Source organism: Balaenoptera physalus, assembly GCF_965194825.1.
Source record: "Balaenoptera physalus genome assembly, chromosome: X".
NCBI lineage: Eukaryota > Metazoa > Chordata > Mammalia > Artiodactyla > Balaenopteridae > Balaenoptera > Balaenoptera physalus.
This window is the reverse complement of record NC_138903.1, coordinates 39,481,485-39,502,313: the sequence shown is the minus strand read 5'-3', so window position 1 is coordinate 39,502,313 and position 20,829 is coordinate 39,481,485. Positions and strand designations below refer to the sequence as shown.

The 20,829-nt window shown below is 42.8% G+C and overlaps 1 protein-coding gene across 1 annotated transcript in view; it reads right to left on the bottom strand.

Annotated features, from left to right (window-relative positions):
- Nucleotides 1-202: 202 nt before the first annotated feature.
- MAOA (monoamine oxidase A) overlaps nt 203-20,829 on the bottom strand; it is a 72,146-nt gene continuing 51,519 nt past the window's right edge. Inside the window, exons 6-15 of the mRNA XM_082446460.1 lie at nt 17,637-17,778; nt 14,180-14,329; nt 13,587-13,746; nt 12,613-12,709; nt 9,134-9,187; nt 4,909-4,966; nt 3,306-3,403; nt 1,072-1,183; nt 804-866; nt 203-617 (exon numbers count right to left, since the gene is read on the bottom strand). Coding sequence (XP_082302586.1) covers nt 471-617; nt 804-866; nt 1,072-1,183; nt 3,306-3,403; nt 4,909-4,966; nt 9,134-9,187; nt 12,613-12,709; nt 13,587-13,746; nt 14,180-14,329; nt 17,637-17,778 — 1,081 coding nt within the window. The 3' untranslated portion in view covers nt 203-470. The remainder of the gene's footprint in view (nt 618-803; nt 867-1,071; nt 1,184-3,305; nt 3,404-4,908; nt 4,967-9,133; nt 9,188-12,612; nt 12,710-13,586; nt 13,747-14,179; nt 14,330-17,636; nt 17,779-20,829) is intronic.

Below are 20,829 nucleotides of genomic sequence, written 5' to 3'. Positions count from 1 at the left end.
CAAAGTGGGAGCTGCTCACCCCAGGAAGCTGTGAGTCTCTGGGCTTTAGGCCTACGCTTCACCCTTTGCTAAGGACTTCAAAGGACAGTCACAGGCTGGGCCTTAACCTACTCGGCCTCTACAGAGAGAAAGTTAAATGCTTCATTTCTGCGTTCATCAGACGTTTTGTGTTAAAGGGGAGAAAAACAGGACACAGAAACTGTTTCTTATGAGCATGTCAACTTTAACTTCTTGAAATTAAGAAATTGATCACAAGGTTATTTTCTACCAATCAATATGAGCTGGTCTACAGACAAATCACAAGATGGAGTTTGATCTTACGGAAATTAAGGAGGTGATACACTGAGATTAAACTGAGGGGTTAAATCAGTGCACTTAAAGATGATCCGATGACACAGCCTTTCAATTTGTCAACATTTTGCTTTAGATGATGCTGGGAAAGAGTAAGCAGAAAGCATGAAGCTGAAACTTCAGCATCGGGTCAGCAGCCTGAATTTGCACACCGCAAACCACAGGGCAGTTATCGATGTGGAAAATCCGATGATCTTCAGCAGGCCTGTCACGGAAGGCAGGTTCCTCTCCCAGAAGGTGTGGGTGATTTCTACAGCTGGAACATCCTGGATGAATGAACATAGATCTTTAGCAGAAAACTCTTACACGGACAAGGAGGGGCAAAACATATCAGTAAAATCAGTGCGTGGATCTGCCCTGGAGAGTGGCATCTACAATGACATCAGAGGCTAGAAGATGAGAGATTTTTACATGCAATTCCTGGTCTATGGAGACGGAGCTGCCAAACTTACCTCTGATTCAGGTTCTTGGACCCATATGTCATTCTTTGCCACCTTCCCCAAAGCATTCAAGACCTGAAAGAAAGTGGCCATGGTATTATGAAATGAGGTTCTGTAGCTTCGACAGATTCAAGGCCCTGCTGGCCACAGCTGAGCCTCGTGCGTGGAGTGAGGGGCAGGGAAGTGGACATATAGACCATCAGTGGTAAGATCTGGAAAGACCAGATGCCAGCTATGTTGCTGGACTCGGGAGGGAGAGCGACTCGGCTTCCTGTCTTACCTCTCTAGCTGCCCGTTCTCCGGCCTCTACTGCCCCTTCCATGTAACCGCTCCACTGTGTGGCCGTCTCCGTGCCAGCAAAGTAAATCCTGCCCACGGGCTGGCGGATCACCCTTCAAGGGAACAGAGAGGTCACACAGAGTTACCTGCGAAGGTGCTGAGGATCAATGAGCCAATCACTGCCCTCATCTACCCCGCAGAAGACAAGGAGACTCAGATTGTTTCCAAAACTCCCATGCAACTCAGCCAAAGGTGAAAGGTTCCTCCTTGTTTCCTGGGCCTGCACCGAAGGATCTGAGCTTTCAAGCCAGGGAGAATCAGGCTGTCAGTTCATCAATCACTAAAGGTGATGATGACCTTTTTCTAGCCAGCCAGAATTAGAAATATAAGAATGTGCATTAAGACCACACTCAGATCGATGTGCTGCATGTTTCCTGTTTGCAGTCCATTCTGCTACCTACAGTAAGGGGTGAGTTCTTCATGAGATCACATCTGACTGCAGACCCCAGCCATGCAGATACTCCCAGGGTGCCGGGAGAAACCATGGTGGTGAGTGGGAAGACAGGGAGAGAAACTGATTTGTAGCAAAGGAGAGACCCGAAGGATTATATGTCCGAAGTATTATATGTCTATCTCCTTAAAAAACAACCTCTGGGAGTTTGGGGTTAGTAGATGCAAACTATTACATATAGAATGGATGGACGACAAGGTCCTACTGTAGAGCACAGGGAACTACAGTATATTCAATGTCCTGGGATAAACCATAATGGAAAAGAATGTAAAAAAGAATGTGTATAAGTGCATAACTGAGTCACTTTGCTGTACAGCAGAAATTAACACAACATTGTAAATCAATTATACTTCAATTAAAAAAAACCCTTCTGTACAGTTAGTTTCTATGGATTTATCTAGAGACTGCCTGAGGGTAGCAAAATGGGCCTTCTCTTACGAAGAGGTCCTAGTGAAGAGACCCACGGAAAGGTTGGGCTGAATGAGCAACTGTCCCCTCCTACCTTGTCAGCTTTGACTCCTGCCACGTCTGCAGCCACTTTCATGAAATCTCCTAAACCGCTACCTCCACCCCAAAGGCCTTCACCTCAACCCACTGGCACGCCTTTTTCCAACTCAGGAATCCTTAGTTTCACCTATTCCTGATCCTAATCCCATCTTCTAGACTCCAGAAGCACTCCAGTTCATCAATACAGTTATCACTAACAAAGGCTATTCATTCTCAGCTTGAGATTTGACACAAATAGCCAACACTAACTGCCCTTTGGAAAAGGAATTGTAAAAAGCACCCAAGACCTAAGTAGATTTTCCCATGGATCATTTAATCTTTCATCAGATATTGATGACTTTCACTGAAATACTGCACAAGTCTAAAATGATTGATTCTGGCACAAACCTAAAATTGAACTAAAATCATTGCTTATTTAATAATTCAATCAAGAAAAAACAAACAAAAAGCTCATGTAAGGTAAGGGTTAACAAACCCTTCTTCCTCCTCTGTGGACACACGTGACCTTGAGTTAACTTTCTAGTTCTGTTCCTCTAGAAACCTGATGAAGGTATAATGCCATATATGTTGCCAGGCAGCACTGCTTGTGGTAAAAATGGCCCTCTTGCATCCCCACATTGGTAAATTGTATCTGGGATGGGAAAACTGTCATGAATTGTAAATATCTGGGAAGAGTCTATAACTTTGGGCTCTCTTGAGTGTGGTACATCTTGTAACTGGGCATGTCCCTTGCGGGACATGGGGCTTCTAAGCTAAGGTGAACTCTCCCATCTTGCACACATGTCAACTCCCCGTGAGTGAGCATGCTTCCCTGTGAAGAGGAATGTCTGATGCTGCTCTGCCGGCAAGACATGTGTAGCCCATGTCCTTCTATGTAGACTGGTGTCCAGGAGCCTAGAGTAGCTGTGCGAGACTAAATGTTTAGTTGAGCTCAAGAAGGCCCCTTGGAGGACACTGCAGCTTGCAGAATTCTCACACGTAGCGCTGACATCTGAAATCCTCACCAGTGTCCTGCGATTATTTTATGTGCTGTCGGCTACTGTCCTATGTACGGACATACTTCTTTTCCTATGGACATCCAGAAATATACAAACTATGTGGGACATTAGAAATAAGAATGCTGATTCCTATTTTTTTAAATTCCCATTGAGCTTTGCTTGTCTATTTTTACGTTTGGCTCACGCCTTGTATCAAGTGGTATAGGGTCTGGGTAGTACCTTCCGTACTGAGTCATGATCCCAGGGGGGAAGTAGGCAGTGTAGCAGCCCCCGGAGTACTGCTCCTCGCACCAGTTCTTCTCTTCATAGTGCACCGGCTGCAGTCAAATGGGGAGAAAATGTCAAAGGGAAGACAAAGCTGAAATGCCACCAGTCAACAATAAAGGCTCTTATGTGCTTTACTTTAACAAAAAGTTTACATGAAAAAAAAAAGCAGCACTGTTTCTGCTCCTGGGCTCTGCGACCACGTGTGCTAGAATATTTAGTCCCCTTCTCACAGCCACCTCTTCCTGTCTCTCATTTACAGATTCAAGGCGTGTGTATGTCTCCTTGTTAGAATCTGCACTGCTTAGGAATCTTGAGAGATGAATCTTCTCTACGTCAAGAAAGAGGGACTTTAAATGTGGGAAGTTAATAAAATATAAGGAAAGTATTCAAAGATGTTGGATAGCTACAGATGATTAAAATCCATGAGGATGAAGATTTTAAGTGTTCCGTGAGAAATAAAATTATAGTCTGTACCAAAAAAAAAAAAAAAAAAAAAAGCAGCGCTGTTTTTCTAACTTAAGGGGAAACACGACAGTACCAAGTAATGGCCTTTTGTGAGGTACCAACTGACAAAACGTGTATACTCTGACTTTCTCAACCTCTTGCCCAGGAGAGACGTGAAGTATTCCAATATCTGGAAGACAGGGCATCTCCATGCAGATTCTGAAGTCTTTAGGACCCCATCAACAATCAGGTTCTGGAAAGGTCTGCTCCAATCTCCGCATTCTCTAAAAAACAGACTTTACTTCCCCATCTACCAAGGCATTACTGCCGAAAAAAATGGGTGGGAGGGAGAAGGTAGAAGAAAAGCACAGTGTCTAAGAAAAAGGCTTTTTTCAGAACCCCTTCTCTCAGCTGGAAATGTGAATGATGGGAATCCTGCTAAAAAGGGAACAATTAAAGATGAAAAATGTTTCCCAAGGGACATGAGAGAACCTTCTCTGATTTCCCTAACACATTCTGCAAGTTTATTCTTTGAACAGTTCAGATAGCCCCCAGCTATCTGGTAGGGCCTTTAAAAAGAATTTCATTCTCATAATTGCTTTCAATGGTGGATTGAAAGCACTGAAATTTCTAAATGAAGTGTGAATTGAGTCTGCAGATAGAAAAACAAATTAGTATGACTTTGACCTGGGCAGAGAGTCCAGATTCAGTCTATCTTATCAAGTATATACTACTGTGTCTTCACCAACAAATGACGATACAGCTGGGATTTTATTTTGCAGCAGTCATTTGACACTGACAAGAGGACAGGACCTCTGTTCTGGGAACTGATCTCAATCACCCTGGAGATAATACCTGTAGCTCCTGCCTCTCATTACAACTGGCTGCCAGTTATCCAGTGAACATTTAAACAGCCCAGGAAACTGCTGCATCAGAAATTGCATGCACTGACAGCAGCTTTTAATGGTGTTTCGTGATTGCTGAAGTTAAACCTCCAGTAAGCATATTCCTTCTCTTCATAAGATTGTCAGGAAACCAGAATCTGCTTTGCTTTACCACTTAGAGCAAACAGAGCAGAACCTGCTAGGGATTAAAGCTGGGGATTTCTTACTTGTAAAGCTTCTTGGGATCCTAGCACTTTGGCGTACAGCTCACAGATTTTCCTCTTCCTATAAAAAAGAACCAAAAAATGTTAAGGAAGTAATGACTGATGAGTATAGAATAAACACAATGTGTTCCAGGGCTCTTGCCAATGAACTAGATTTATTAAGGGAAAAATTAAAATCAATGGCCTTCTGTATGAACAGTTCCATGAATCTCTGCACTCAGATTAACACTTTTCCTGAATACAGTCATGTGCTTTGAAGATGCAACAGAATTTTTCTTCTCTTTTACATTTTTGCCTCTTTCACTACCTAATACCATATCTATTCAGTTAAAATGGGGAAAATGAGATTAAATTCAGTTTTAGGAATTGATTCTAAGTCACTTTTCTGGAATATGTAAAATTCTAAAATAATCTCTTTTACAAGTCTATAGTAAGTATGATGGTGTCTTTTAACTATCCTATATTTATGTTTTAAAGATCTATGAACATATAAAGCTCATTTAATCTTTTTTTTTTTTTTTTGCAGCACCGCGTGGCACGTGGGATCTTAGTTCCCCAACCAGGGATCGAACCGCACCCCCTGCAGTGGAAGCGCAGAGTCTTAACCACTGGACTGCCAGGGAAGTCCCCATTTAATCTTTTAAACATAACATAAAATATGCGATATCAGGAAAGGCCTACGGTTATTCCAAGCTAATAACCTGTCACTTGACAGAATGGTCTGTGGACACAGTACTGGGTCCAAAGGGCATCTGGGGCGGGGGTTGGGCATGATGCGCTATGTGATGTTACCTCAGTCTTTGGTCACCCGCATAATTCATTATGTAAATGACCAGCACAGAACAAGGCACATCTTATATATTAAAAATCAGTAGCTTAATTTATCTAAGCACTTCTTGAAACAGATACATTTTAAACTCACAACCACTCTTGGTGAAATTAAAAAGTTCTAATTTACTAAAATCACCCATTTTAGAAATGAATGGTTCTATTTCGGGAATTGTTTGAACAGGTTCCCACTGATCCAGTTATATACTTTAGGTGTTTACCTTCTTTAGTCTTTATATAGTTTAAATACTGAAAATGCTCCAACATAATAAGGAGCTACTGTATAGCACAGGGAACTCTACCCAAAAGTCTGTAATGACCTGTATGGGAAAAGAATCTAAAAAAGAGTGGATATACACCTGAAACTAACACAACATTGTAAATCAACTATACCCCAATAAAACTTTTTAAAAAAGTGCTCCAAAATATTTTTTACAGGCTAATAAGCAACTGTAAAAAAATATGGCAAAGGGTTTAATTCAAATCTGTAAGACAAGCATTAGAAGCTAAAGAGACAAACGGCAAAACAATGTTGAGCCGGGAAGAAAGGGGGGAAGGGAAGGTTATAGTTATTAGTAATAAACAGATTTTAAAAGACGCCAATTTCAGAATTCCCTGGCGGTCCAGTGGTTAGGACTCTGCACTTTCACTGCAGGGGGCCCGGGTTTGATCCCTGGTCGAGGAACTAAGATCCCACAAGCCATGCAGCTCAGCCAAAAAAAAAAAAAGACGTCAATTTAATGTTGCCAAGTTACATTAGAAAATATTTTTTAAATGTGTCCCCAATCTCTCTGAATAATGTGGGACAAAATGTAACTTTGTAGATTTATCCAAATGCTCACACACCATTTATACAGCTCCTTCAAGGAGCTGTTCATACTACAGATCAATAATGATAAAGGAAAGGCAGAACTGGAAGAAGTCTCAAGACTACTGTCCACCTGACCGTCTCTCTCTGTCTAACCCAAGCCCCTCATTTCGGACGTGAGGAGGCTGAGGCTCAGTGCACTGAAGAGACTGGCTCAACATCACTCAGCTAATTAATGGCAGGGTCGAGGGTCTACTCTCCTGAGCATCCCTCCTATAGTAAGTGCTCAATAAAAATTTACTGAATCAAAATCCATCCTCAGCCAAGTACGGTACCCTCTTTCCTATGCTATGATAAGGTAGGTGACTGATTCTTACCTACTTCACATGAGTGTTACAAGAAATAATTCTGACATTTTGAGTCAATTAGAAAACAAAAGTATTGACAATCATTCTGAAAAACTTAATAATGCTTAACTTATTTTCAGTACATAAAAAATAATAAAATCTTTGTTACAACAGAGTGAACCTTAAAATCTAATCAACCTACTTCGTAGGCAATTTTTCATTCATGAACAATAAACTAGTAATAATAGAAATATAAGTCATTATTTACTATACTTCACATTATTAAATGAGTCAAGGATTAGTTCATACAAACACATCAGGAAATTATCTTCTCCATCCCTTCCTCTCATTAATATAAACATTTTTTAGAAAAGTTATATAAGGTAAGGATGTTGGAGCAATGCACTGATTGATTAGCTGGACTCTAAAAATAACACAACATACTCTACTATTTTAAAATAATTAATTAATTAATTAATTAATTTTTGGCTGCATTGGGTCTTCGTTGCTGTGCGTGGGCTTTCTCTAGTTGCAGCGAGCAGGGGCTACTCTTCGTTGCAGTGCACGGGCTTCTCATTGCGGTGGCTTCTCTTGTTGTAGAGCACAGGCTCCAGGCGCATGGGCTTCAGTAGTTGCAGCACGCGGGCTCAGTAGTTGTGACTTGTGGGCTCTAGAGCGCAGGCTCAGTAGTTGTGGCGCATGGGCTTAGTTGCTCCGCGGCATGTGGGATCTTCCCAGACCAGGGCTTGAACCCGTGTCCCCTGCATTGGCAGGCAGATTCTTAAACACCGCGACACCAGGGAAGTCCCAACAGAACGTACTTTAAATGATGGCCAGAAGAGGTCACTGTGCAAGTTGAATTTACCCACTGGTTTCTAAATCTGGCTGCTCATCATAATCACTCAAAAGGCTTGTTAAAAAATACAAGTACTCGGGCCCCACCCCTAACCTACCAAATCATAATCTATCAGCCTCAGAAAAATTTTCCAAACATTCTTTGGGAAATGTTGATGCAGTTGGTCCTGAGAACCATTACTTTAGTCAATGACACTCGGAGTTCTAAGGGTTTTTGCCTTATAAAAATTTTGAGAAGTTTAGCCACTATGTGGAATCATAACCAAATGTCTACATCCAGGGTGGTATTTGTTTTACTATTAATAAGGAGGGAAAGCAGGAAATCCAAAAGAAAATGTCAAGCTTAGTGTGACGTAATGAAAAAAAGTACATATTAGATGCTATTTCTGACTTTGTCAGAAGCTAGCTGTGGAGCCTAGAACAAATCATTCCCCATCACTGGACCCCCAAATTCTTCTTCTATTGAGTGAGTAGGTGAACAATAAAATAGTTCCCTTCCTGACATCAAATCTCATGGCTGCTCAAATAAACAAATCCGTGTGCAAATACAGGAACTTCTGCGGCCTTTCCCTGACTTGCAAAGTCATCAAAGTAACTCTCAAAGCAAGGGCCGCTAGTGGATTTGCTGCTTAATTTTTAAATCAAATGCAGAGAGAAGTATACATTTGCATGCGTATTGGCCCTCTTCAAAAGCTAACAAAGGATTTAGGGTTACCCTAAAGAAGGGAAGCCCAGAAATGTCCAGAGGCAGCCCCCCAACAGCCTAATGAGTGTTTCCAGGTAAGAGTTCCAGGTAAGATTTTACTTGAACAAAGGATTCCAGTGTAAAACAAAGCAAAACAAATACAACAAAACAGAAAGAGAGAAAGGGAGAAAAAAAGAAAAAAGCCATTGTCCTAAAATAATTGTTTTCTACTAGGAAGCTCTTGGGAGAAGGGACCATCAGAGCTGTATCCCAGATAATCAAAGGAGCATACTTTTATGTATACAAGTTGGAATAGGTTGGAAGACCTATGTATGGATTTGCTTTTCAGAAAAAGTACCTGTCAGAGAAACTTGGAGAAGGGCTAATGGTCTGGCAAGGTGATTGGGACTTGGCCTCTTAAGCTTTATTCACAGCTAACTTTTTTATGATTTTTCTCCATCCATTTACTGGGAAAGCCTACCTCTCAACCACTGTAAAATGAACACAAAGATGTGAAACTAAATTGATATACACATATGGGCAAGGACTGAGTCAAGGGGGCGTAGCGAAATACAAAAAGGTTGATTTGTTGGGATTTTGAGATGAATGAATTATTGCGTTTTTCATAATGCTGTTATCCTGTTGTTAGTGCAACAAGCACAATATAAAGCTAACCTTTTACACGTTTCAGGTGTAAATTCTTACCTTAGTTCTTTATGGACTTTAGCAAGGCGGTCAGCTTTTCGAGCAAGGATGAAGCTGGAGAGAGAGGTTACATTTGAACGATTAGGCGACAGTGGTTTATCTCAAGAGTTGTCTCTTTAAAGTGTTCTTGCCCCCACCTACTCAGCATTAATAAACTCTCCCACACCCTCCCATTATTTCCCTCTACTAGAGCAAATGCCAGACTGTCTTCGTCTGCCTCTCTGTCCAAAACCCCTGCTAGGCTGTGGGATCCTAAACGACAGGTCACCTCCTACTCAATATTTTACCCCTAAAGTTTAGCACAGTCCTTGGCATACAGTAGGAAATCGACTGTTAGATGAATTAATGTTGCGTTAAATGATTATCCTGGCAATGACTGTTGCTGTCTGCCAAGTACTTGATAAAAGCTGGAAAAACAAATATCAGTAAGTGCTTGTTGGGAATTCCCTGGCGGTCCAGTGGTTAGGACTCTGTGCCTCCACTGCAGGGGGCACGGGTTCGATCCTTGGTCGGGGAGCAATAAGACCCCGTATGCCGCGAGGCGTGGCCCCCCCCAAAAAAGTGCCTGTAGTGGCTGCCATGGTGGGCCACCCAGATCCCTCTTCAGGACCAAATGCTCATTACCCTCAGCTTACAACCAAACCCCTCCCTAGCAATTGCACTCTGTAGCAGAGAACTGCCTGGCGCAAGGTCCCATCCCTTCCCAGAATGACTGGCTCCGGAGTGCGGTGGGTACCAAAGCCCAGCCCTTCGCCTCAGTGCAGACACCTCTGAAGGGCCATCCCCGCTCCAGAGCTTCCCAAGGGATGGCTGTGGCCTCTGTTGGGGCAACACTGGAGCCCAGCCTCTCCCTCTGCGCAATCCCGATTCCTTCCCTTCCCCCCAGGTAGCGCTCCCCATAGCAGTTCCTGAAGAACCTCCTGCACCCAAATCTCCATCTCCGAGTTGGCTTCCTGGAAAATTGGCCTAGCACAGTCCTCAAATTCAGTGACTCAGTAAAACTCAGTTATAATCTCTCTGCTTCCCTTTAATCAAATAGATTCTATTTATTATACTGATATTACTAATTGCATGTATATTTTAAAGAATTGAATTGTGACAAGAAATCCTTAGTTATACTATTATTAGAAAGCTTTCAAAAAATCCAAATGAGCTAAAGGACAATGAAATTATTTCTCCATTTAAAAAAAGTTTTAAAATTGTATTTTTTTGTCCTAGACCGAAAAGACAAGTAGATCAAGACTGAAAATGCGAGGGCTGAAAACAGGTATTTCATCCTCTCCCTCAAGCCCCCCTCCCAATTAAACTGTTCCTCAATTTGATTGGCAATTCGTTTAGAGTTGTTACCGAGATCATTCTGGGAAGCACAGATACAAAGCTGTGGACTGTTTAAGAAATTTGAACCATTGAACTTCTGGGGACATAGTCATGATTTTGGTTGATTTAACTAACACTTTATGTTGTGGCTTGCTGGTAATGATTTTAGTTAAATTTTAGGTTTCTGCAAGAATCAGTCATTTTAGACTTATGCAGTATTTCAATGAAAATCACCAACATCTGATAAAAGATTAAATGATTTATCTGAAAACCCTTTTAGATCTTGGGTGCTTTTTACAGTTTCTTTTCTAAAGGGCAGTTAGGGTTGGCTATATCTGTCAAATCTCAAGTCATGAATGAAATAACCTCTTTGATCTAATTGTAACAATGGACAACTATCATTGACTTTCTTTGGTGTTTTATTGGGGAAATTAAACATCCTGGCTTTGGGCTGGGAACATTTCACAGCTCTAAAGTACAAGGTCCTTTCTAGTTTCCAAAAGGCACTAGTTATCACAAACAGTGCTGGGCAATTATACCACCCCTGTCTTCAAGGCTTTCATTGCCTAGAGCAAAGAGCAGGGTAGAGGCAATATAGCTTCAAGGCAAGAACAGGGTGGAAGCAATTGTCCAGATAAAACAGATCAGAGTATCACTTTCTAGGAACTGCCTAAATAAGCCCATTACCATCTAGAAGGCTTCTGCAATACATGTCCTTGTTAATAAACGTAAAGAAACCCCAGAAGAGCAGATGCCACAATATTTAATACCCAGGGCAAGAAGAACATCAATATTCTTTCATCTACAGTTGGATTGATCTTGACCGACAAGTCTCCTGAAACCTCTACCTCAACCTCCTGCATTTCTTTGGCACATAGAAGGCGATGGCAAACTGCCCAAACAATCTATGTATTTTCTTGCCCAGGGGGGTCAGAGGTGAACAGGGTGCAATGTTCCTATAGTATTTACATTGTGAGCACCTGCCTTTACCAGGGAGGCTGGTGCTATTTCTTATATTTTACAGCCAGAGAAGTGGTTATAAAATGTCTTGTTAGCAGTCCAGTAGCATAGCCTTTTTCTAAGTCCCTAGGGTCATGGGTCTGCTCCTTTTGATTTTGTAATTTCCCTTCAGTGATGCAATGCACATGAGCTCAACTCTCCTCGGGGTGAAGGGGAAAACCACTGGTTTCTAAAAGTCACTGACTGCTATAGAAGCTGTGCTCTTTTATTGCAATGTGGTAGAATAAATAGCCCTTTTGTTCGTATTGCTTTGAGGAGGACTAAAAGACATGGCAACTGGGAGGCAACGGCACTCCTTAGAAATTTCTTTGTGGGAGCTCCGATTCCCTCTCTGGAACCGTAGTCTCCAGAGGGCAGAGCAGCTGTGTGAGGGGATGGTAGGAGAGAAAAAGAGCTCTCCTCTTCCAGACACAGAACCTTGCCCTGGACCATCCCTGGTGAAGTAGCCATGGAGTGACCTACTGGATAAAGTGCCCTACACTCAAGGCCCGGCTCTCCTTTGAACTGCACTTCCTCATTAGTCATCCATCTTATCTCCCAGGGTAACAATTAACATATTTTTCTTCACTTTCTTTTTTTTTTTTTTTTTTTGGCTGTGCCACACAGCTTGTGGGATCTTAGTTCCTCGACCAGGGATCGAATCCGGGCCCTCGGCGGCGAAAGTGCAGAGTCCTAACCACTGGACCACCAGGGAATTCCAACAATTAACATATTGACATTTGCTATGTAGTGATGTCTAGAATGGAGAAAGGAATAAAGCCCAGAAAACATAACTTTGGAAGGTTTTACAGGATAAAACAGTTCTCATTCCAGAATGGTTGTCAACATCCTGTAGGCAAGGTGGTCTACCATCCCGCCTATCTAGCTGCGTTTTTCGCTCTGTCCTCCACATGTAAGTTTACGGGGGAAAGAAACATACGGGCACAAGTTCAAAGTGGTGTTAATTTTAGTAAAGTTTCTCAGTGTTCTTGTGCCACATACTCTATTACTCTAATATTTTCATACATGGAAACATGACATAAATTGTCTGTAGGGTTATTTAGCATTGCTTGAGCTCTGGTCCAAAACAACATGTTCTGCCAGCACACACACCAATACACCAACAGAGTTTGAAAAATGCAGAACACCCAGCTCTAACTTACCCCATGATGGCGGGCAGCGACCCATCTGGCTTGGTGTCATCCAGGGTTATTGAAATGGGAGCTTCCTCATCTTCGATGATCATACAGCCACAGTAATCTTAACCAGAAGAAAATCAATAGGAGATTGAGTAACCTCACCAGAGATTTAAGAGGGATATTTATATATATATAACTCTTTTGCTAAGAGGAAGGCAAATCTTAAACTATTGGTCTTTGCCCCAACTCTAGAAGTTATTTCCTATTAAACACGCACACTGACTATACAAGGATGTTTGGTCGGTCACCCAGACACATTAGAAAATGACCCATCTCAATGACCTTTACATAAAGGTCAGGTATGATCAGTGCATGAGTAAAATGGAGATGGCCCTGGAGTCCTGGAACACATGGGAAAGAGGGGGGTGTGTTAGAGGGAATCACCCCTGTGAAACCATGGAAGAAGTGGCAGGAAGGAATCCTTTCCTTCCTGAGTATGAGCTGAAGGCTTAGCAACAACAGGCACCACATCTGCCCAGACTCTGCCTCATTTTATCCTCACAACACCCCAACAGCAGGTCTCATTGTTACCATTTTACACAGAGGCTGAGGCTGAGAGAGGCGAAGTGTCACTTGAGGCCACACAGCTAGTAAGCAAGTGGAGCCCAGGGATGTGTAACTTCAAAGGAGTGCTCTTTCCATGGTGCTCCTTTGTCTCTGCTCATGAAGAGTAAGTGGCGAGACATATGCCAGGGGTCTGGGCAATGTGGTCCTGCGACCAGAGGGACCTCTTCCTTCCCCCTCACTGCCAGCAAGCGCTCTTGGGGTCATTTTGTGTTGCCCGGGGCTATGAGGAGTGGACAGACTGAGATTTCTGATCCTTTCTCTACCAACTGGAAACACTTATCTTTTTTTCTGTTCAGTGTGTAGTATAAAATGTTCCTAAAAGAGCATGGTCTTCGCTTAATACAATTTAAACATGAATAAGTGCAACCTACCCTTCTTCTTCCAAAAGGCCTCCTTGTAATACATCATGCACTTAATGATAGCCCCCATTGGAAGACGCTGAATTAACTGGTTTCTCTCTGAAGGAAGCTCTGGTCTGAAGTGTATCTTGGCAGTCAAAGTTGGAGGGACGGCACTAATTACGTATCGGCACTAAAACACACAGACACAAAATACCATCTCAAACGTGAGTCGCAATCTTCGCAGGGAGCGTGAAACATCACATTTACCATTTTGAATGACAGTGAGCGGTAACAGTGTACAGTATGAGGCCACTGTGAGGCAACAAAACAGAATAAGGCAGTCAACCAAGGCTGGTAATTTGGGAGACTGAGTCAGAAATACACCAGCATTAATTACGCCACTGCTTGGATTATATTTGGTTAGAAGCTGCAGAAGACAGGAGACCTATTTAATATAAGCTTCTCTTTTTTTTTTTTTTGGCCTTGATGTGCGGCATGTAGGATCTTAGTTCCCCCACCAGGGATCGAACCTGTGCGCCCTGCTGTGCAAGCGGGTAGTCCTAACCAATGGACCACCAGGGAAGTCCCATAATATATGCTCTTTTTTGACGAAACTGGATTACCTCATAAAGTTGATGATTCAACGTCTCTATCATGATGTTGTCACCTGACTGGTCAACATAGGTGACAGGACACCTCAGCTTCACTCTGTCCCCGAGGAGGTGCATTATCCGCTCGCTTACTTGACCAGATCCACCTACAAACTTCCGTTCCTACAGGAGAAGGCAGGCAGGAAAGGAAATGTTATAAAAGCCCAAGGAAGGAAGATCATATTTACCACTGATCAGAAACCTCCAGAAAGTCACAGGCCATACCCCCACCCTCTGCACCCTTAACTATTGGAAGAACTCATTAGGACAGAGGCAGTCTACCAAGATACCTCAATCATCATGCTCTACACAGCGTCTGGTGACGAAAAGCTGTTACCAGCTTATAAAATCACAGAATGGCGGGGGAGGGGTAAATTGGGAGATTGGGATTGACACATACACACTACTATATATAAAATAGATAACTAATAAGGACCTACTGTATAGCACAGGGACCTCTACTCAATACTCTGCAATGGACTATGTGGGAAAAGAACCTAAAAAAGAGTGGACATATGCATATGTATAACTGATTCACTTTGCTGTACACCGGAAACTAACACAACATTGCAAGTCAACTATACCCCAATAAAAATTTAAAATAAAATCACAGAATCAGAAGGAAGGTTCCCCTATACCACTGGCACCTTGACCGAATGCAAATAACAGCAAGTCCGTGGGCTTCAAGGGCCCAGGAGTGCAGTGCATGGAGGGAACCCTGGGACGGGGAGGGTGCTGTGCTTCTCCCAGGGGATGCGGTTTCTTTCTTTCTTTCTTTTTTTGATATTTTTAATAATTTAATAGTGAAAAAGTAAACTATATAAACCACTTATATGGTATAATCTTAATGAGGAAATACATTAAAATGTTAACAGTAGACGGGGTGAGATTATGTGTGAAGCTTTTGTCTTTATTCTTTATGTTCCAAGTATAAACACAAACGATAATGACCTTCTCTTTGCTAAAAACTGTTCAACTCAAGACAACAACCCTTGATTGATCTCCTTCAATAGGCAAGGCCCTGGCATTAGGCTCATTAGAAGACACAAACAATACAGCAGACATGAAGTTGAGTGATTTTGGAACCAAAAAGGCCCACATGTGACCCAGCAGCCGATGGGTAGGGGGGCCTTGGCTTCATAGTCTATATGGGAATCTAAACTTTCAGAAGGTTTCTTTTTTTTTTAAATTTATTTTATTTATTTACTTTTGGCTGCGTTGGGTCTTTGTTGCTGCGAGCGGGTTTTTCTCTAGTTGTGGCGAGCGGGGGCTACTCTTCATTGGGCACGGGCTTCTCATTGCGGTGGCTTCTCTTGTTGCAGAGCACGGGCTCTAGGCGCACGGGCTTCAGTAATTGCGGCATGCAGGCTCAGTAGTTGTGGCTCGTGGGCTCTAGAGCGCAGGCTCAGTAGTTGTGGCGCATGGGCTTAGTTGCTCCGCGGCATGTGGGATCTTCCCGGACCAGGGCTCGAACCCGTGTCCCCTGCGTTGGCAGGCGGATTCTCAACCACTGCGCCACCAGGGAAGTCCCAGGTTTCTTTTTTTTTAATTAATTATTTTTTTCTAGTTTCACTGAGATGGGGATGCGGTTTCTAACTCCCCTCGGTTTCTTAAAGTCCCAGCCCGGGGTTGTCTAGGCAGAACAGGCTCTGGTGCTCACAAGGATCACCTGGTCATCAGCAAATGATGTTCTAAGAATCCAAACCTCAGCTCTTGAGAACTTTTTGCCAAAATGCCTGGAAGTTTCACTGCCGGGGCCGAAGGGTGAAGGCTAAGCATCTGCCTATTCCTCCAGACACTGTGAAATAGTTCCCCTGAGCAGCTCTGTAAGACCACAGGTGCTCTGCCCTACTGCCATCTGCTACACTCACCACGGTCATGCTTCCAGCTTAATCTAAGGTCAGTCCTTAATACAGTGCATTTTGTAAGAAGCAGGGGGAATGTTTTTAGCCTGCTGTAGAAGATTCTTTGAATGGTCAGAAATACATGTAGGTAGACTGAAGAACAGCCCAACATTTGACAATCACCTTCTTCCAGAAAGCCTGTGTCAGCAGCCACAGAATGATTCTTACACTTGAATAACTGGTTGTTGTTCTAATGACACAACCACAGTTCTTTATAAAAATATTCCCACAGCAGTTTAGCCCTAAATTCATGATCCGTCCTTCCTCACAAAACTGGGACCATTTAATTTATAATTTGACTTCTGTTTTCCAAGAGTTACTTTGAATGTTAGTATAGTGGAAAGACCATGAACTATTTCCATTTGTGTTCACTACCCACTCCTTCACGTCTAGTATTTCTTGAACTAAACTATTAAAGGATAAGTCTAAGTTCTTTGTAAAGATACTGGGATAATGGTCTGAGATTCATCATGTGAACTGTGCCCTCCAAAAGGTCATGTGGAGTTTGCCTAGAAGTATCTTGGCTCCTCTGAATGAAGGATATAAATATAAAATACGAGTCACGATATCTCAGAAAGTAAGATATAGGTTAAAAAGAGTAATGTGGGATTTCTGTGTAAAGACACTTAAAAAATGCAACTGCCTTAAGTTTGCTAAAGCTAAGGGTCAAATGGGCAATAACTCTTGGGACCACAAGAACAACTTGGGGACTTCTGGAGATCTCCCAAGGAGAGGAACATTTCACTCAGTTGACAAGGACTCTACACCTCACACTATGAAACAGAACATAAGTTAGAAGTAAACTGATCCTAATTAAACCTTATCCCATCGAGGCATAACATTCCTAGAAAAGAGATATCCGTTTTCTTCCGATAAAGGATAGCCTTGAAACAAAGAATCTCAGAATCTGGAAAATCAGGGAATTAAGATTCTGGTTTCACCACTGGTTTGCTGTGTGTCCAGCCAATGAGTCAAATGAGTTCATTCATCAGTAATGGAAGTAGTATGGAAGCTGGGCAAATGCTAGTGGGCAGCAAAAATTTAGAAGCCAAAATGTAGAATCTACTATTGAAAGAGTGACCAATAAATCACTTCCATTCTATAACATTTAACATAAAATAATAACTCCGAGACACAGAATGGGACAAAAAAGCCTCATGTCTGGAACAGAGATGACTTTAAGTACAATTTTACAAGTACTAGAAATTTTTGTTAATTAGTTGATTTTAGTAATTTAGCTCCTCCTACATAAATAGTCTAATTTTACCTACTTCCAAAAGGAAGAAACTGAATTCCTCAAACCTAATTAATTCAAAATGAAACATTCTTTAGTTGTGAACTTATTTTCAGGAACGAGAAAAGGAAATGAGAAATTTTGTTTTCAGAAAAGTTTTTTGGAGATCGTTTCAAAAATCCATGTTTCAAATTCACTCATGTTTCAAAATATAGAAGCAAGTATTAAGCTACTGCACTCGATGAGGGCAAAATCACAAATGAAGTTTAGTGTGAGAATGGACACTCCATACCTGGCCCCCATTGGTAATGGAGAATATCCGAGTGGTGCCTCCACACTGCTTCACATACCACAAGAACCACAGGGCAGACACCTCGTGGGGTTCAGAGGTCACATTGATATTCACAAAGAGAGATGCAAACTGCCTAGCAGTCCTGGTCACAGAACAAGAGCGGAAGTCAGGAGTAAATAGGTACATGCTTCACAGGACATTATCTTTTTAAAACACAATTTAGCATGGCTAGAAAACAGTTCTATTGCTTTTGAAAAAAAAAAACCTCATGGACTCAATTTCTGAAGGAATGCAGATTTTAACCCTTGGGGAAAATAAACTTTTCCCTTACTTTTAGGAAATTATGGGTTAGTCCAAACATGCTAATCCCAATGCAATCTAAAGGGTTAATATGCTTGTCAGAGTTCATTAAGGATATTGTTTGCATTTATTTGAACAAACTTTCTCTCCTTAACACCCCCCCTGCCCCCACCCTGGTCCAGGCTACCACTGTCCCTACCTAGTCATATGACTACAGCCCCTCATGATCCTTCTCTACATTACAGCCAATTAAGTCTTTTAACAGTCCAAAACTTAAAAAAACAAACAAACAAAAAACCCCACTCTGCTTAAAATCCTTCAATGACATTCACAGCAAAAGGCAAAAGTCTTGAATATGGCCAATATATCTTGCACATCAGCCTGTCAACAACTTCTCCAAACTCTCATTCCATCATTTCCTCATGGCATCTTTATGGTCCAGGTATACTGTCCACTCGTTGCTAAAACATGTCAATCTCCCCATCTCAGGGCCTTCATAAGCTGTTCCCTGTTCCCTATACTGGGGGGGGGGGGAGCATTTCCCACACTATCCAACCTTCACATTTCCCACCATTATTTATGGCTAATAACTGGAAAATACCATGCCTCAACCATTTATCCTTCCATCCATCCCATCCACTATGATTCATTCCTGAAAGAAACCATCCCTCCCCTTCATTATTTTTCCCCATCTACTAAGGCTCGCTACTGGAACATCATCCCCCTCACTAACCATATCTCCTGTCTCCTCCATCCACTATGGCTTATTCCTGAAAGATACCATTCACTACATCATCCATCTTTCCTGTCTTCCCCCATCACTGTGGCTCACTCCTGTGAGATACCAACACCCCACACCATCTATTGGTCCTGTTTTATCCAATTCATTGTGACTCATTTCTGGAACATATATCCTCCCCATACCCACATGTCTGATCTCCACTCATCCACTGTGCTCATTTGTGGAAGATATATCATCCCCCAACACCATCCATCCTTCAGTCCTGTATCCCCCATCAATTGGCTCATTCCTTTAAGATACCATTCACTCTTCCTGTCTCTCTCAATAACTGATACATCATTGGAGGAAAGCATCCCCCTCACCATCTATCCTTCCTGACAGTCCCCCACCATTAATTGCAGGTCATTCCTGGAAGATACCATCTTCCTACATCATCCGTCTTTCCTGTATCCCCCATACACTGTGATTCATTCCTGGAAGATACCATTCTTCACACCCAGCATGCACCAACCTGTCCCCCACCCCCATCCACAGTGGCTCTTTCCTGAAAGATACCATCCCCCACATCACTCATCTATCGTGTGTACAGCCCATCCAGTATGGCTCATCCCTTCCTGATACCTTGCACCCAGAACATTCACCCTACCTGTCTCCCCTTACCATCACTGTGGTTCATGCCTCATGATACCACCCTTTCACACCATCCACTCTTCCTGTAGCATTCCCCCAACAGGCACTGTGGTTCCTTCCTGGAAGATGCCATCACTCCAATGGCTTCCTGTCTCCTCCTAACCACTGTATCTTATCTTGGAAGATACCAGTTCCCTCACTATATTACTCCTGCTATATCCCCCATCATTGTGGCTCATTCCTGGAAGATACCATCTCCTCACACAACCATACCATCTAATCTTCCTGTAGACAACCTCCCCCCACATAACTGGTGCATTCCTGGAAGATGCCACCCTTCCCCCCCAAACACACACCATTCATCATTCTTGTCTCCCCTCATGCACTGTGGTTCATTCCTGGGAGATACCATATCCTCACTCCATCCGCTATTCCTGTCTCTCCCATCAACTGGCTCATTCTTGAAAGATATCATCTCAACATATAATCAACCCTTCTGTTTCCCCCCATTTTATTATGGTTCATTCCTGGACCACACCATCTCCTCACACCATCACTCTTCCAGTCTCCCCCCCACATGCTATGGCTCATTCCAGGCACATACCATCCAAACATCATCCATCTTTCCTGTCTTCCCCATCTACAGTTCCTGGAACATACCATTCCCCTATACCGTGCACCCTTCCTGTATCCCTCCCCCCCAATCCACTATGGCTCATTCCTGGAAATTCCCATCCAACCACACACATCCTATCTCCCCCGCTCACTGTGGTTCATTCCTGAAAGATACCATCCTCCCACACCATGCACTTTTTCCTGTCTACTGCCATCTACTGTGACTCATTCCTGGAAGATGGCATCTCACACCATCCATCATTCCTGTCTTCCCCCATCACTTGTCTCATTCCTGGAAGATATCATGCTCCCACATCATCCACCCTTCCTCTCCCCCCACCTCAGTCATTGTCACTCATTCCTGGATGACACCATCCACTTACAGCATTCACTTTTCCTGTCGTTCCCATTCACAATGGCTCATACCTGGACGATACCATGTTCTCACACCATCCACCTTTTTGCCCCCCCCCCATCAACTATGGCTGACTCCTGGAACATACCATCCTCCCACACCATCCATCTTTTCTGTTTCCCACATCCACAGTCGGACATTCCTGGTAGATACCATCTTCCCACACCATCCATCCTTCCTGTAACCCACCATCCACTATGGTTTAATCCTGGCATATACCATCCCCTCACACCATCTACCCCCTTACTGTCTTCCCCTATCCACTGTGGTTCATTCCTGGAAGATACCATCTTCCCACACCATATATTTTCCCATATAACCACAATCCACTGTGGCTCATTCTTGGAAGACGGAGTCTCTCACACCACGCATCATTCCTATCTCCCCCAACACTTGTCTCAGTTCTAGAAGATACCTTGCCCCCACCTCATCCACCCTTCCTGTTTCCCCCTACAGTCACTGTAGCTCATTCCTGAAAGATACCCTCCCCT